Source organism: Calonectris borealis, chromosome 1 (assembly GCF_964195595.1).
Source record: "Calonectris borealis chromosome 1, bCalBor7.hap1.2, whole genome shotgun sequence".
NCBI classification, from domain to species: domain Eukaryota; kingdom Metazoa; phylum Chordata; class Aves; order Procellariiformes; family Procellariidae; genus Calonectris; species Calonectris borealis.
In genome coordinates this window covers 137,345,779-137,362,812 of record NC_134312.1, presented here as the reverse complement: position 1 = coordinate 137,362,812, position 17,034 = coordinate 137,345,779, and the positions used below count along the sequence as shown (strand labels likewise).

Genomic DNA, 17,034 nt, shown 5'->3' with positions numbered 1-17,034 from the left:
TAGTTTCACAGTTTTTATAGTACAGTCTGTCATCTAATTTAATATTTATCAGTAGTAATAACTGACTGCCAGGGTATTTTCAACATTAATTCCGGGTGTCTGTGCACTGGATAGTCCTGCATGCAGAATTACTAAGCAGACCATGCAGGCAGACACTTTGGCTGTAACTTGTTTGCTCATTTATATACAGAAGAATGGAGATGAATAGCTAATTTTGCTGCAGAGAGTTGTCTGCTCTGAATCCCAAACGATCCATATTTTGTAACTCCAAGAGCCTGATCAAACCATTGTAGCAGCGTTCCACTGGTAGCAGGGGTTAATTGTTCCAAACTTCCTTTTCTTTCTTCTCCCCCTGCAACTTTCAGTAAAAGAGAACCTGAATCATGACTTAGAAAGTAAATTAAATGCTTCCAGCATGACTTATTTAAATTTCTCCGAAGGATTACACTGGAAGTGTAGTTTTGCCTGAAGATCCAGAAGAGAAAGCACATACGAAGGCAAAGGAAGGCAAGCACCAGCAGAGGATCTGGATGTGCCAATTTTCCCAACTGGATTGTGCCACATTGTTTCAGTCTAAGGGATTGATTTGACCCTAACAGCACATAAAGTGCAAGTTTATGCCCAGCTGTTCAATATGAAAGCTGCATTGCAGCCTCGATCTTACAAGAGCTATGCAAAATGAGAATGAAAACCCAATCTTTTGATTGCCCTTAGTTGCAGCTATGAGGGGATCTAAGAGGAAGAGACAGGTTTTGTTCTTGAAGAAAGTGTTCAGTTCGTGCTCATGTTTTATTTTGTCTGGCAACATGTAAGCAGCTTTAGGGTTGGATTAGTGACTGCTTTTCCTCCAGGGATCTAGGCTCTGCTGTAAATTTCCCAAGCAATGTGGCCATTGTAACCATGAGAAAAGAGGATGCCGGTGGCTGTGCACTGGGATCTGTACACAGTGGCTGTACCCGGGCTTGTGTGTGCTGGAGTAATTAGAACCCTTTGGAGTTAGAAGTTGTTTTGGTCTCGTTACAGTGAGTTTACAGTGCCTCACCTACCTTTTAGTGGGAAATGTCCTTTCAGCGTGACCAGAAGTACAGGGAATGCAGGTTGATCGAGCACACCGAGGACAGCAGTGTTTGATGGACGGTGAGATAATAACGGTTGCCAAGGCCTCCCGATGTTTTTCTGCTTCCCACAAATGCTGCCTTTGTCTTGCCTGGGCTGAGTTTCGCTCAGGTGTTACTGTAAGTCAGGCTGCCAGTTGACTCAGAAAGGAATTAAACGTTGATTGATGTTTGCACTAAGCTGTAAGAAAGCTGGTAGGAGAACAAGAAGTCGGGTTTTTGTCAATCTCTGGGAGGAGGCTGGAAGGAGGTTATGGAAGTTATGGAGGTTTCTAGAAAGTTTTCCTCGTAATTTTTCCTGCACTGAGAGTCTGTAATGTCATGGGTATAACGTGGAGTGTTCCCAGTAGTTCAGAAGTTTGACTGTGAATTTCCTCTTGGCAGTAGCGACACGCTTCCCACGCTATACACAATTAAAAGGAATTGAGGGGTTTGCTGATGAGTGGCTTCTCCTCTGATTTCATCTCTACCAACTCTCCTTTCCTTCCCATTCCTCCTTCTGTTGCGGGGTTTGACTGTGAAAAAAGTCACCCCGGACTTGGTGTGCTCATGTTCCTTGTATTTTTTTCCTCTCCCATCACTCTTCAAAGATTGTATGTATGGCCTGTGGTTTGGCTGTGCTTGGGTTTTGGTTCCTCCCCTCCCCCCCAGGATGGTGCTAGTGTATCACCTTCTTATGGGGATGGGATTCTTCTTTCACACCTGGGCACTCTGAATTGTTGCCAGGCATCTACCTATATTTTAAAGAGAAAAACTTACCGTTTATTTAAAAAGTGGTTTCTTTTTCCTAGCCTTCTCTCTTAGAACAGAAGAGGAGAAATTTCACTGAAGTGTAACAGAAAGACTTACTGCAGGACATTTTCTATTTTTTCTGCAGTTGCAATATTTTCTGGTTTGTTTTGTGTTTTGTTTTTGTTTTTTTTTTTTTAATGCCTTATATATTTGAATCAGGCCAAAATCAGGAGGTAGAAATACACTTCCTACAACTGGTAATAAAATAACGTACATAACTCTACAGAATGTGGGTACGGAAGCTTAAATGAGACTTCTTCTAAAACACAGATTATTTTTTCCCCGGTGTTTCACCTATAGCAAAACTATAATGGTCAGACATAATGTCCTCTGAATCGCTGATGCTTTAGTGGATCTTATTTTTTCCACACCAGAGAATAAACTGTAAACCATGTTCTACAAGGATATGAATCTGATTGAAAATGTTAAAACTTTTGCAACATCAGTTCCTTATGTTTATGTATGATAGAACAGTGAGTAGGTTACTTATCCATCGCTAGAGATGACTTGTTATTTTTTTCTTGCCAGATGTTTTAATTAATTTTAGGAAATAGTAGTGAGCTTTGCCTTTTTCAGTTGGTTTAAATCAATTGTGAGAATGTATGACTCCTGTTTCAAAACAGAACTTAGAGAGTAATTTTATTTCCAGATGTGATAGAAGTTTTCTCTCCTGCTCCCAAATGTGAATTATACAGTTTTTGAAGTTAAACTGCTTGTCAGAACTGAGTAAAACTTCTCTGATTAATCTGAGTTCTTGATTTCTAGAATAATAACAATTTGATTTGCATATTTTGTTAAATAACAATGCTATGTGATTAAACGAGGAAAATTGGTTCCATTTATAGACTAGACTTTATGTGATCTGACAATATAAAGGTAGTTGTCTGAGTAACTAAAGGTGCGAAGGAGTGTTTTTCTTTTGAGGAACATGTGCTTCCTACATATGCTGACCTCTTATTCTATTGAAAATTGGTCTACTAAATGTCCAGAAAGCCATTTTCTACTTTCACTTCGCAGGCTGTGACATGACCAAGAAGGGCATGATTTCTGGAGATGTCAGCAAAGATACTCTGTGTGTGTGTATATGTACGTTGCCGAGTTTGTGGTGTTCCACGTACCAAAGCTGAAGGAGGTGGTGACCACCGCAAGGTCGGTGTGGTTTGGTGGGAAGGTGTTGGCCAGCGGGCTCTGCCGGGGAGGTGGGGGAGCAGGGGGGCCGGAGGCTGGGAGAGCCCGCGCACACCCCCGGAGGTAGGGCGCGGGGGGGCCTGAGGGCGTTACGACCTCAGGCTGGTGGCTGAGCTCTGAAAACAGCGGATGGAGCCGGCGTTGCCCTGGAGCTCCTGGTCATACAGAGGCTTTAATGCGAGAGGCTGCAGGCTTAGAGCAGCGCTTCTGGCAAAGCCTGATTTAAACAGCTGCTCGGAAAGACCGAGGGCCTGACTCCCGTTTCAGCCAAAGCGCGCTGGGCTGCTCTGGCGTGAGTTTATGTGCCGTGTAAATGACAGCACAGGCCTCCGTCCCCCTGGAGCAGCAGGCTCAGACCTCAGTCAGCAGGTTTGGCTCGGCTTTTCATTCCTTGGTGGAAATGCGCTTTACATTTACTTTTAGAGCAGACGTTTAAAACCAAAGTTCAGTATGCTTTGTGTGGACACTAAAATGAGGCTGCAGTATATTTTGTAAAGAGTCAAGGGTTTAACTGATATAATTGTGCAGAGGTTTCCCTCTTTTTTTTTTTCATGTGCTATGCCATGCAGTGTAAATTCTGCCCTATGTTTTAAAGGCCACCATGGTTCAGTGATGTTATGTGAAAACCAAAGTGCTTTGGGCCAGGAAGTGTGATCTAAGTATAAAACATTATTATAGAATACCCTGCTTAATTGAGACATAGTAAATTGCGGACTTCTTCACTGGAACGTTTCCTACAAAATTGATTTATCCTGATGGTAGAGACTGCAGCTTAATGGGGGGATAGTATTGGCCTAAATTTAGCTACTGCTATGTAGTCAGGTCATGTCACAGATGATGTTTAAACAAGTGTGTATTTCAGCACTCTTATTTTCTGTTCTGTTTTGGTTTTCTGGGGTTTTTTGCAAAAAAAAAAAAGCCTTGCTGAATATAGTATGGCTACTGAATAGCGCTACTGAATAACCCTGAACCCCAGAGCAGCCTGAGCCTGAATGTGACCGGCACTTATGAGCTAAACCAGTTCATATTCACTGCCGATGCCTCAACTCCGTCCTTGTTCTTACACTTAAGAAGATAAGAAAGAAATGAGCATATTTCAAAACATTAGGGCTTATTTTCTTCAAGTTTGGCCTGTTCTGTGAATCTGACCAGAATCTGTGAATATGTCCAGAAAGAGACATTACAGTTTGTACCTTCTATTACAGTAGGCTGAAAATACATGTGGTATCGGTGACCAAGATTTTGTTTTCATTGTACTTGGTTGTCTGAAAGTCTGAGTCTCTAAAGTCTTCATTTCAGTACTGTATTTAATGTTAGAAATGCACCAGTGTTGTTTTTCATCCAAAAAATCAATATTCTAAAATACTTTTTGTACGTTTTCAGTTCTGAAACTTTGAAGGCCTTTAATCTCATGTTTTTCATGAGATTGGGTTTTGCAGTTCATCAGCTTTTAGATTTCAGAAGAGAGTGATATGTTGTGGCTTAACCAAAAAGCAAACCATCTGTAGAATTGTTCTGAACTCTAAAGTAGGATTGTCATAGTTTGGAATTAACTGAAAACTATAAGTCTGATAGAAGTTAATGATAAATACAGAAGTTAATGATAAATTCTCCCTGATACGCAGGAGGGGCAGCTCTTCTAGACCACTGGAGCTCTTGCAGGTGTCGGTAACACTGGCTGTGGTTGCCCTCTGTCAGACCTGATGGTGACAATAACTGTCCCTTTTTTGGTGCCCACAGTGGAGATTAAAGGGAAAAGTGAGTTCTCAAGACCTTGCAGAATTGCATGTTATCTTTATAAATGTCTCGAAGATGTTGATCGGAGTTCAAAGGTGAAGCTTGTAGAACTTAATCATCTATCAGTAGAATTAATTTCTTTAGAAAGTTCTGACATTAAGCATATTTATGCCACTTAACTGTCGCACATTCCTTGTTAGGAGTTTATTACATGTATAAAGACTGCATTTTTTGTAAGATTATGCCAATTATAACGCGATGATAATTAAACTTGAGTTTTATGTGCTCTTTTTAAAATGCAAAAATGCTGTATTAAAATCTTCATATTTCTGCCTCATCAAAATTAAATGTCTGTTTAGAAGCCTTGTGAAGCTCTACTCTGTATTATTTACAATAGGAAAAAGAGAAAATCATGAAGCAGTGTGTGCTGCATATATTGCAGAAGAAATTTCATTCCTTAATTCAGTCATTTTTTCTATTTTTCTCCAAATGGTAAGTTTGTCTTAAAAATGAAAAAAATATTTGTGATAGGTGAAGAATAGTAGGAGAGCAACATGCAGTATTAAAAGAAAAAATGTCTCCAAATACCTTTCTTCTCTGGCTTTATAATTTTGCTCTGCTTATGAGACACTGGTCTGTGACTGTCACTGCGTAGACAAGAGTTACACAGCTCACTCTGCCTATTTGTTTCTCATTTTATTTCAGAAGTTGTAAAGCTTTGTTTTTCTCTGTGGGAAAAGGGCACAACCCCAGTGTCTTAAACCTCACAGGAATTTCACCTAAAATTATGATTTCTGTTAGAAACTGCTAAAGTGAACAAAAAGTTTGGCTATGTTAGCAGATTACATAATAAATATTTATATTAAAATGTATCAATAATCTCATATATATTTGGTATATTAGTAATATTACTAAAGATGTGTTAGACATTAGCTGATTATTAACTGGCTCAATAAATTCCTGTGTTTTGCATGTAGGATTTTGTGATCAGTATTTGTTATTCTGTTGTACTGACTCTGCCAGGGACAAAACATCCCAACTTCACCTGGATATACAGCCTTCTCCTTTTCGAGTCCCTAACATAGCATTTTCTTTCTCTTTCTTATGCTCTGAAATCAGAGTGTTTCACTAAAACCCATGACCTTCATTCCACAGTGTCTGAACTCTTGTTCTGGCACATTTAGTTTGCCTGCCTTATTAAGAGCTTCCACTATTTGTTTACAGTGAATTGGGACTTATCGAGATGAACAGGGAGATTTGATATGCTGATCAGCCTGGCTGCAGCTTCCATTTTCATTTCCTTTTTTTTTTTTTTTTTTTTTTTTTTTGATCAAGGTTACTGTAGATGACACTTGTGTTTGACCTTTTTCTTTACCTGTAAGTAGGAGGTTTCTATCTGAATAGGCTTCCCTAGCACAGCTGTCAATCCAGTTTAACCCCAAGGGGCCTGTTTTGAAATGTTTCCTTTTAGCTCCATTACCTCTTGAGGAAGCTTGCTGTCGGTTATGAATGCAAGGAGGTAATGTTTCTTGTACATCTTTACCATGCAAACTGTCTTTAATAATATTTATATAAATACTGTCAAACATAATGGATTAGTAGTTGGGCATTTTTTTTCATGTCTAGGTAAATAGAAATTATCCACAGGCTTTAGCGAAAGCTTTTTGGATGTAATAAAGCTGAAATATGATCACCAGCACCCCTAATTTTAAAGTATATTAAATACCCTGTGGATGCTAGAAGTGCTCACACTTAGAAAGATTAGCAACTTACTTTGAAATGAAAAAGTAGGCCCAGAAAAATCATTCAGCCATGTTGTGCTGAAGTATAGCGAATAATCTATCAGATAAAAAAAAGATCAAACGTACCTGATTTTTTTTCTTCATTCTATATGCGGAGTTTAATTTTCACATGACAGCTCTATCTGGCAGCCTTACCTCCTATCAGTGCAATCTGTCATTCTAGATTATTTCAATTAAGTTCTCTTTCTCATTTTGCATTTTCTGAGGAGTTGGAACGGAACACTGCGAAATCAGCAGTCAAGAAGGGTAATCCTCTCTATTTGTATGTTGTTAAAAGAAAGGGGAAGGGAAGAGATGGTTTCTCTTTTCCTCTCCTGCAGGCCTTCTCCGGAGTTGTTATAGAATTAGAAGTTTGCTTTGAAAACTGACTGCGAAGACTCACAGAACGTGAAGGCTTGATTTTGGGGCTTTTATGAGTTACTATGAAAATCTTTTAAAGTCATTCCATACACCTTGGTTGTTTGTAGATCGCTTTCGCTTTACATAAACTCACTTCTGTCTGGTAGCTGGAGAAGGAAAAGCTTTTTCTTGCACTCTTTGCTTCAATGCAGAAGTTGGACTTCTTGATAAAAGCAACTTCCTAAGCAAGCTTCCCTGTGCTTGAGTCTCCAGGGAAGAGAATTCATGCCCGGCATGGGAAACTGGAGACAGCTTGTTGTACTGACATAGAGATTGCTTTTCCATGTGCCTCTGAACCCAGAGAAACTCACATTTCCAACTGGGTTCCTGTGCTGCCCTTTGCTGAAGTCGACTCTCCAACCTGTTTCCAGAGGGCTGTACCCACCAGAATGATACAGTCGTTTATATCCCTGAACCTTTAAATATGTGATTGTGGATAAACTAGGCAACTGCAGTATTGAGTGCCTGCTTTGCATCTGCTAACCCGTATGTTGCTACTTTCACCTGATTGCTGCTTTCAGCTGATGTTTAGTTTTCACCTGAGAAAGGCTGTGTTTTGCTGAAGAGGTGATAGATGAAACGCTGGCTTGATGTGGTACCACCAGAAGGGCTGGCTTTGGTTCAGGAGCCCTCCAATGTAAACTGCGAAAAGGAAGGAAATCAGAAAATAATTCAGAGCGCTTTCTTTGACCTGCTCATCCATTCAGTTGCTGAAGGAATGAGAAAGATTAAGTTCAAAGGAGAAACAAATGCGTTTTACTTCAGTTGTAAGTGCTTATCTCCATATGCTCATAACTCTATTGAGCTACCAGGAGTTAGACAGATACAGAGATGCTGAAGCAGGGGCTTTGGTATTTCAGCTGTTTGTTCATGCCAAGCCCAGCTGTACCAGGGGGTTATAATGGGCACATTAAATCTGGATTCTATCTTCTTACCACATTAGCAGGGTACCCACACTTAGCGTTTACAGAGAACGACATGTGCATGTTAAAGCAAGCCTCCAGCATTGCACCAGACCAGATTTTTTTTAGTCAGGAGCTTTCCTAATCTAATCAGCACCTTAGAAGCTATTTCCACGATGTTTCTCCTCCCCCTTTCTTTTTTTAGCATTTCAGTTGGACAAATCGTTCACACTGAATTGGAGATGGCAGCTCCTTTTCCTTGCTGGATGAGAAACGCTGGCGGCCCTCAGCGTAGGTCCATGGTGTTTGCTGCAGAGCTCGGCTAGGCAGGAGCCGACAGATCGGTGTTGATGGGGCTACCTCTCAAAAGCAGGATGAATAGGAATTGTTAGGTCTGTTTTGCAGAGGACGCTTTCGGCCCAAATGAATTTATTGTGTATTTGCAGTTCAGTCAGTCTTTTTCTTCCCTTGCTGTGTCTTTAGTTGCAACAGGGTTTATTGTTGCATGTATAGAAGATAATGAAAAGCTACATTTCAGCTCATCTTTAAAGGCCTCAAGGTAGTTCGCTATCCTAAATGGAGCTGCTCAGATCACATAAAGAAAAATGCCTTTTGTGGGGAAAAAAACAAGGTGTACTTCAGATCCTGCCCCAATAAGTGTGAGAAATTCCTGCTTTGGAGGAGAGCCAGTAATTCTGATTTCTAACAAAAACAACTCACATGATTTCCTTCTTGAAGGACCTGGGCCAGGCAGGTGGCCAAACACCCTGCCTCCCTGAGCTGTACCACCAGCCCCTGCTGCACACGCGAGAGCCAACTTGCTGAAAGGCTCCTTCCAGGAGGGAAATGCCGGTGACTTGGTGGGGTCCTAAATCTTTATTCCAGAAAAAGGCAAGGCCCAGTTGGTGGTGCATTTGGGACTCTTGACATAACCAGCTGATGTTAGTCCCAGCCTTTCCTGCTGCCTTGCTCCCTCCGATGGTGAGGTTTCCCTGTGCCCACGCAGCCCCAGCACGGGGCTTGCCCTGGAATTGCTTGGGGGAGGCAGTTGGCTCTTCGGCCACAGTCTAGTATATATGAATAATTTGTGAGCTTCCTTTGATTATGAAAACCAGCTCGAGCCAACAGAGTGGGCCACTGAATCTCCTTCCACTTACAGGCTTCCAAACCGGGAGCATCTCTGCTGAAACCAGCGTCACCCTGGTGGGAAAAGGTTGCCAGGAAAAAATACTGGATGCAGAGATGCCATTCAGTACAGTGTGTAGCAGCATAATTACACATTAAGGGGGGGCTGTCAGCGTGCATTATATGCCATATGTGTACGGATGCAGTTTAGACATACTCATTGTCAGTGCAGCAGTGTTGGCGGTGCATTTCAGGCAGTAAGGAAGGCAAAGGCTGGCATCATGCTCTGCTTACAGAGGAGGCAATTCCAGCATTCAGGTGGCCAGTGTTGCTGGGAGCTCCTATTTTCTTCCTTTGGGAGAGATTCTCCTTTGAGGTTTTTTTCTAGCATAGTCAAATGTTGAAAACCATTTCTTTTTTTTCACTCTTGTCCTTTTTTTGTTCTGTAACTCATCTTGTGATATTCATAACTCCTCCCCGCAGGGTCCCTTCATATCTTTCCTTCCCATCCTCTGTGGCCCCTTCTTCGCTGTGACCAATTTTCACCGAGATGTTTCTATGCAATTTCTGCTATTTGGCTGGTGCCTGAAAAGCCCCATCTCAATACAGCAGGCAGGAAACTCAATGTTCATCGTGACAGAGCTCCAGAAATGCTTGTGGCCATCCTGAGAGAAGGAAAATAAAAGGGAACCTCTCTGGCAATCTGTAGATACAAAACTCAAAATAAACTGCTAGTCTGCAGTTGGGGCTTGAGGCTTGTTTCCATGTCTTCGTAGGATTCAAGTATAGAAGTTTGTTTTCTTCCCAATATATAGCATTCATATACAGTATATGCAGATTGCAGAAGCATTCACATATTACACATGTAATATTCTCAGTATGAGGGTGCTAATTGTTATTGTAAAATATACTTTCAGTGTATTTCTCCCAGTGCCTGCCTGAAGCTGAGCATAAATCTTCTTATCCCTCTAAATTTGTATTCATGTCAGTTTTATTCACTGCGATTTTGCTTCACTTTGTCTTGCTTTAGATTGCACATCATGCCCGGCAGTGAAGGAAGAGTGGATTTTGATATTTTTTACGTGTCAGATTTCCCTGTATCCAATTTTATCAAAAAGCTGTCACCAACTTCTTCTGAAACCAGCGAACCTTTTTCTTTCTAATTACATTTTTACCATATGTTCATCCAGATGGCATATGCCAAACATTTTCTAGGGTGCTATAAAATGACCTGACTTTAGAGGATTTAACTGCTGAAGAAGCTTATGAAAAAAATAGAATTGACACCGGGGCAGAAAAATAGTCCTAGAAAGAAAGAAGGAAAAAAAAATATCTGATAAATCTTCCCAGTTATATTTTGTGACTGTGATATTGAATTCTCAACATACACACCTGCACGAAAACAGTGAAAATGTAGGGAATATTTTATTGAAGTGTTAAAAGTTGACTCCTTTTTGAACAGCTGAAAATAAAACACTTCTCTGTTGAATATGTCTAAAAAGAACTCTGGAGCTGTGAGCGACTCTCTGTTTTGCTGCAAAATGGAGCAAAAGGTTTGTCAAGCCACCAGATTCTCTGTAAGAGCAGCAATTTTACTTAGCAATGGAATAACTATTTGGGCACTTCTTTTCTGAAATGTCATTTCCAACTAGAAGACAGATACAGTTGATGCATGTTTTTGACACTTGTGTCCTAGTTCTTAATAATTCTTGTGGGATTTCTTGGAGAAAATAAATTAACTTGAGGTACACTGAGAGGTGCCAGGAACTTGAGAGGAGAAGGAAGAAAGGAAGGAGATCATTTTTCATATTTAGCTACTAGTTAAGAGAAATAAATGAAGGTCAATTTTTCATCTTCTGGAGAGTTTGTGTGTTTGTTTTCACCTATAACAGTTTCCTTTTAACTGTCCTTATTTTGATAGTCTTTCCAGATTATCAAGGGGGAAACTACAAAATACCCTCATGTTATTATCAGTTTCCATAATGTTGTCTCGAGTCTTGAGCCATTTTACTTACAGCTAATTCCTGAAGACAGGCAATTGAGTGAGCATCAAATCTTTTTTTTGTTGCTGCAGTAGCTTCTACGACTTCCAGTTGCAAAGGAAATTTTGAGTGCACAACCCAAGGCTCTTAATAGAGTGTGACCCAAGATGTAGTTTCGGGGCAGGATGGGCAGAGTCTCATGGTCTCAGGGATTCAGATGGACAATTGTAAATAAAGGTTTGTTCAGTGTCCTTAACTTGCATAGGTCTTTTTGAAAATCACAACTGCAATCAACAAAGCAGATCCTCCACCTCCTCCGAGTTAATGAGACAGGATTTTAACAGCGCTCAACAATTTGAAGTGGTTTTGTTATTTCTGAATTAAACCTTTGATAAAAACTCCTTATCTCCATCCTCCTTGCCCACTTCCACTCATCAGCCCATGAGTGGTTTGACATTTCCAGGCTCTTCTCCATCATTGACCAGGATTACACCTGCTGTGTCTCAAGTCAAAACAGAGTCTATTTTGTAGTTAAATCAATCTGTATACCAGAGATATTGTAACTATTTAAAAGCTAAGGATTGAAACCCTCAGCATTGAGAATTGGTGTTAACCTTTCAAGTAATTGAAACAAGCTGTAATATGGAAATACAAAATGAAACACCAAAATGCAGCCTGTCTCCATGCTGTCATGGTATGATGCAACAGCTATTTGATTAAAGTTAAGTTGGTTTAGTGTTTGTGGGCATGCAGCTGTATTAAACTCACCTTGAGGTATCACCTTTTCTGCTCTTGTTTTTGGATGTCATTGCAGAATGGAGCTAAAGTTGTTTGGGTGCCTTTGTTACGTTTTTCCAAAATAATGTTTATCATAACCAGGGTCGCTGGATTCATGCCGTAGTTTTCAGTTTCTTAGAAGAGTTAGACCCCTAACCATTTTCCTGTGGAAATGCAAACTCCTGCCTAACAAATTTCAGCCTGCTGAGGACAGGCTTTTCTTAGCCACCATAGACAAACCTCTCAGAATTAGCCCATTAATCCCGAAGTGTCAGGGAATGACACGTCAAAATCCAAAGCATTGTGCTCGGATACTTTGCTTTTAATTACTAATATGCATTATTAAATCGAGCTGTCATTTTTACAGTCTTTGTTTAGATATTCCTTGGGTTATTCAGCATGTAATTTGAATGAGGAAAATACTAAGAAGGTTTCCATAGAAAGCATTACCAAGTTAATCATTATGAAGCTTATGATCTGAAGATTCGAAGTGCCAGCCTTAAACCATACCTCCAACTTTCCCAAGCGTGAATTCAGGCATGCACTTGTTACCGTAGGCTCCCCATAATGTCCTGGACAGTTGAATTGTGTTTGCAGGTGCTGTCTGCCTAGTCGCAGCCGGTCAGCGTTCCCCAAAGTACTCTTCTTTCCTAATTTTTTTCCTCCTTCACTCACTGTAGGCCCCTTTGGGGCTGAGTGTGCAGAACAATTTTATACCACCCTGCAATGCCTCCATTCTGCTCTGTGTGTCGATGCATGCACACTCAGATGCGTTCTTTCTTGTTTCCCCTGTTACCCTCTCTTTTGAGTAGAGTAGTTGCCACAGAGAGTTTTTGAGCGTTAAGTACTTGGAATTACACTTCTGCTATGATTTTTCATAGCTGGTAGTTTATCTCTCAGAAGAGGCTGGTATATAAAATCTATGTTCAAGAAATTCTCTAAGAATTACTCTCCTTAATAATGGCAGCTGTCTCCCACTGCTCACAATAAGAGTACATCAGAGAAGATAGCCTTTTGTAAAGCAGAGACTCATCTCAGACATTGAAAATGGTAGGAAATAAGTATCTCTTTGAAAAGGTGATCTAAGGGCAGCTTGTGTTTGTGTATGTGGAAAGAACAGTTCATACTTAAAATCCTAGCCTGTTTCCTTTTCTTCCATTTTTCCTTCAGAAAAATAAATCTTTAGGTATAATCTGGGCACAGTACCATCTAAACGCATTTTTTACTGTGTTTGAAGCAAATGGGAAGTTTGCAGTGTTGGAGTTATAAGATGTTTCACTGTTTAAGTGATGCTCTGTGTAAGGTTCCCCAAGGTGGCTGTTTTGAGTCCAAGTTTATTAGATTCTGGTTTAGAACTCTTAGCATAGTTATCCTTCAGGAGTCAATATTTTCCGTAGCTGAGATGGAGATCAAATACCTCCAATTAATGCAAAATTCGAATTAGTCTTGAACTATGGTACTACAACTGGCATCTCAATAATGGACTAGCCACAGGAGGAAGCACGTTTGACAACATACCATCACAGAAAGCTTTAAGTATTCATCTAATCTCTTCTGGGATCATATTCATATATCTTGCTGCTCTCTTGAAATACACTTCCAACGTACTGAATGATACAAGAATATCTGATGCAGCAAGCTGTGGAAGCGTGAGATGCAGAGCCTTTTTAGTTGATATATTTGAAGGTGGATAACCTTAAAAATCAATGAAACCTGCTGCGCCACTCGGAATCGTGATGGACCGTTCCTCACTGATCCTCTTGCCTAGGCATTGAATAACTGGTGCTGTGCTGCTGCAGATTCTCAGTACGAGCTGATGCAACGGCTGGAGCGAGGCATCCGCTAGCAAAGCTGCTCTTTTGAGCAAATCTCTGTATGTGCTCTTGGAATTTGTTATCTGAAGTGCAGCTGTTGGTGGGGTTTTTGGGGGGTTGTTTTGGTTTTTTTTTCTTCATGATTTAGTTTTCAAACCAGACTACAGTTCAAGTGCTTGAAGAGAGAGGATGTACAATGGCAGGAAAGTAGTTCTCAAAGGCTCGAGCGGTATTTTCAAGTTGCTTGTAAATATGTCATTTCCTCTTTGGAGACAGCGTCAGCTCATAGTTCCCCAATTACAGCTGTTAGGAAGAAATTATTAAATATAACATTTTAGCTTTGTGGGAAGTTTGGTAAGGCTGTCACCTAAAAGAGGTGACAGATGCAGAGTTTCGTATTCTCTGCCAAAGCAAAGTTCACAAGTTGAAATAGATCGTTTTTGAAATACCAGTGACACCTCAGAAAGTGTCCCATTTGAAAGACAAAATATTTGAATACCTAGAAGCCCAAATCATAAACAGGAGTTGATGGAGAGGAGGGTGGCTGGGAGGTCTTGAAGATAGATTTTGTAAAGAGTCTGCATAAAACACTCTGGATTTTCTAACAGTTCTTTTGAATAAACATCATAGAAAATTATCTAAAATTAATTGACAAAAACTGGAGGCACAGGAGGAGGAGGAGAATGAAATATCAGATGTGATGCTCTACCTAATAAAAGAAAATATATTTTCTCTGCTGGTTTCACCTTATGCAGATACTGGGAGAGCAGAGAGATGTTCTCTCTCCTATTTTTGCAAGGAAGTAGCTTCTGCTACTTCTGATCATATGCATAAAAAGGCAGCATGTTACTCTTAGGCAGACTGAATCTGGTGATAGCGATAGAGAGTTTCTTTGAAGAAAAGCCCTAGAAAAATCCAGTCACAGGAATAAACTCCCACTGAGAGTTTACCGAGGTTTTGCTGCTCTTCTGTGTATCAGTAATAGAAGCAGACCATGGAGAGAATGGAAATTGATGTCATGTCCAAGGTGTATGTGTTGGTGAAAGATCAGAGAAGTTTTTGCATGTCATTGATGCTGAAAACAGATCTCTGAATGATGCCTTTCTCCTTATGGACCACCTCTCTGGACTTCTTCAGGGAATTGTATTTGAAGGTGGAAAAGGGACAGGAGGTGAGAGCAACAATGCTGGTCACACGGGATGTCCCCTTAGTCTCATATTATAACATCTTATATGTAAGATTATCAAGGGTATGGGAAAATTACTTGATTTTCCTATTGTTAATTTTTTATGAGGAGACCAACTTTCACACTGATGATACTGCCTACTGCTGTAGGGATACCTGCCTCTCTGATGTCCTTTGTGGTGTTCTTAGGTTGGGCACCTGGCCATTTCCTTTCTCAGCGCAGGAGCCTGTGCCCTCCCTGCAGACAGGGTTGGGACTTGGCTCCCTTTGTCTACTGCGTTATCCACCGACAGCTGGAGTTAGTTCAGCACCTGCAGATTTACAGTCTCTTGAAGATAAAAGAAAAGTTAACTCCTGGCCAGGCAGCTTTAAACAAATACCATCTGAGCTCTGTCAAGACTGCAATAACTGATGCCATGAGCTGTAGTCTGTCTTCATGCTAAGCTGACCAGGTATTGTTTGTTGTCTGCAGTGGTGACTAGGTTTCCTGAAGCATATGAGTTCAGTTGATGGCATTTGGAAGGGTATGACACTGGAGTGGTCTGTTTGTCTGTGTAATTGGCACTGGGAATTGGCAGCTGTGATTCAGCGGGGAGCTCCAGGCATTGGGTGGCAAATACAAAGTATGTTCCAGTTTAGTCTGCATACAGCATCAGTCACATTTCAGTGTTTATTAAGGTTAATTTAGAAGTCTCTCTGCTTTTAAACCATGACCTCTTTCATGGGTATGTCATGTTGGATAGCTTTCATCATTTCTATTTTCTGCTTGAAAAATTAAGACCTTTCCCTCCAGCCATGAGAATTTTTTCTTTGACATACAATAAGTAAGCTTTGTCATAACACTGTAGCTGAAAGTAAAGCATTTTAGTAATTGCTGATAAATATATTTTCTTAATATCTGGGGTTTTTTTGCCCTGGAACAGTTTGGAGTGACTTTGGAGAGTTTGCCCAAGTAGTAAATATAGAGCTGTTACCTGTGCTTTAAGTAGTCTGTTTGAGAGGTCTCAGCTTGGAAACTTGCATAACATTTTAGAAAACTGAATTTAAATGTGTTCCTCTCTTCTTGCAAAAGGCTGGCAAACTCTAATTGTTATGTTTTACATTATGAGTAGATCACACTATTATTTTTCCCTTCCAAAAAATGAAGAATGAAAAAATTCAAGCACAGATGACAAAGGCTTTATTGTTGGGTTATTTTTCTTTCATATATGAGGTATGATTAAATGTATGCTGTCAAAGAGAGACCTCTTTATAGATTGATACTATTGATTAGTATTTGAGACCTGCCAGCAGCATTATTACTTTACGTATAAGACAATCTTATAGAAAATTATTAAGTTGATGTTGTTGTTCCTATAGTGAGAACATTCCAGGTATTCATCTCATATCGTTGCAGAAATTGCTTGGCTCAAGTAGATACCACAAAATCATGTTTTAATGATTTTTTTCCTTTTTCCATCTTTTATTTTTTTCACAGTCACATGACACAATCAGCCACATTTGAAGACCCTCGAATAGAGAGCTGCCAAATAACCCCTCCAGCCCCTCGGAAAGTGGAAATGAGGAGGGATCCTGTGCTAGGATTTGGGTTTGTGGCTGGTAGTGAAAAGCCAGTTGTTGTACGCTCAGTAACACCAGGTATGTTTTCCCCACCTGACCCCAAAAGCAAACTTCGACTTAATCTACTGAGATGAAATACAGTTACAAATCTGAGTACTGTTAAAATATTCAGGCAAAGTGATCACAAATATTAGGTAAGGTTTTAAGCCTCGTATTACTGAGTAGTTTCCCTCCTTGCACTCATTTTTGAATGTTATGTAAATGTGTTAACAAAAAGCCAGTTTTAGGTTATTGCTCTGAGCCATTACTATTGTTTGCCTGAAAAAACTTGACCCATTTCATTCAAGGAAAGAAGGTCTTCTCCCTGTTATGTTTCTATTGGTTTGATGTCACCTTCATTGCCATTGAATCAGCGTTTTCAAGAGGTATGTTGAGTTGCGAGATTAAAACTTACATATTTTTCATTCTTTTTATCATCAGCTTCCTAAGGAGAAACTAGGTTTCTAACTATAATATTTGGTTCTAAATATAATATTTGGTTTTGAAAAAGGGGGTGTTATTGCTGGCTTTTTTTTTTTTTTTGAAATGAATATTTCTGTATAACTATGTGGCAAAAAGCCAGGTCAAAATAGATCCCTAAACGACTTACCTGAAGT

At 40.1% G+C, this 17,034-nt stretch overlaps 1 protein-coding gene across 1 annotated transcript in view; it reads left to right on the top strand.

The window, feature by feature from the left end:
• FRMPD4 (FERM and PDZ domain containing 4) overlaps positions 1–17,034 on the top strand; it is a 114,854-nt gene that overhangs the window by 27,950 nt on the left and 69,870 nt on the right. Inside the window, exon 2 of the mRNA XM_075176352.1 lies at positions 16,296–16,456. Coding sequence (XP_075032453.1) covers positions 16,296–16,456 — 161 coding nt within the window. The remainder of the gene's footprint in view (positions 1–16,295; positions 16,457–17,034) is intronic.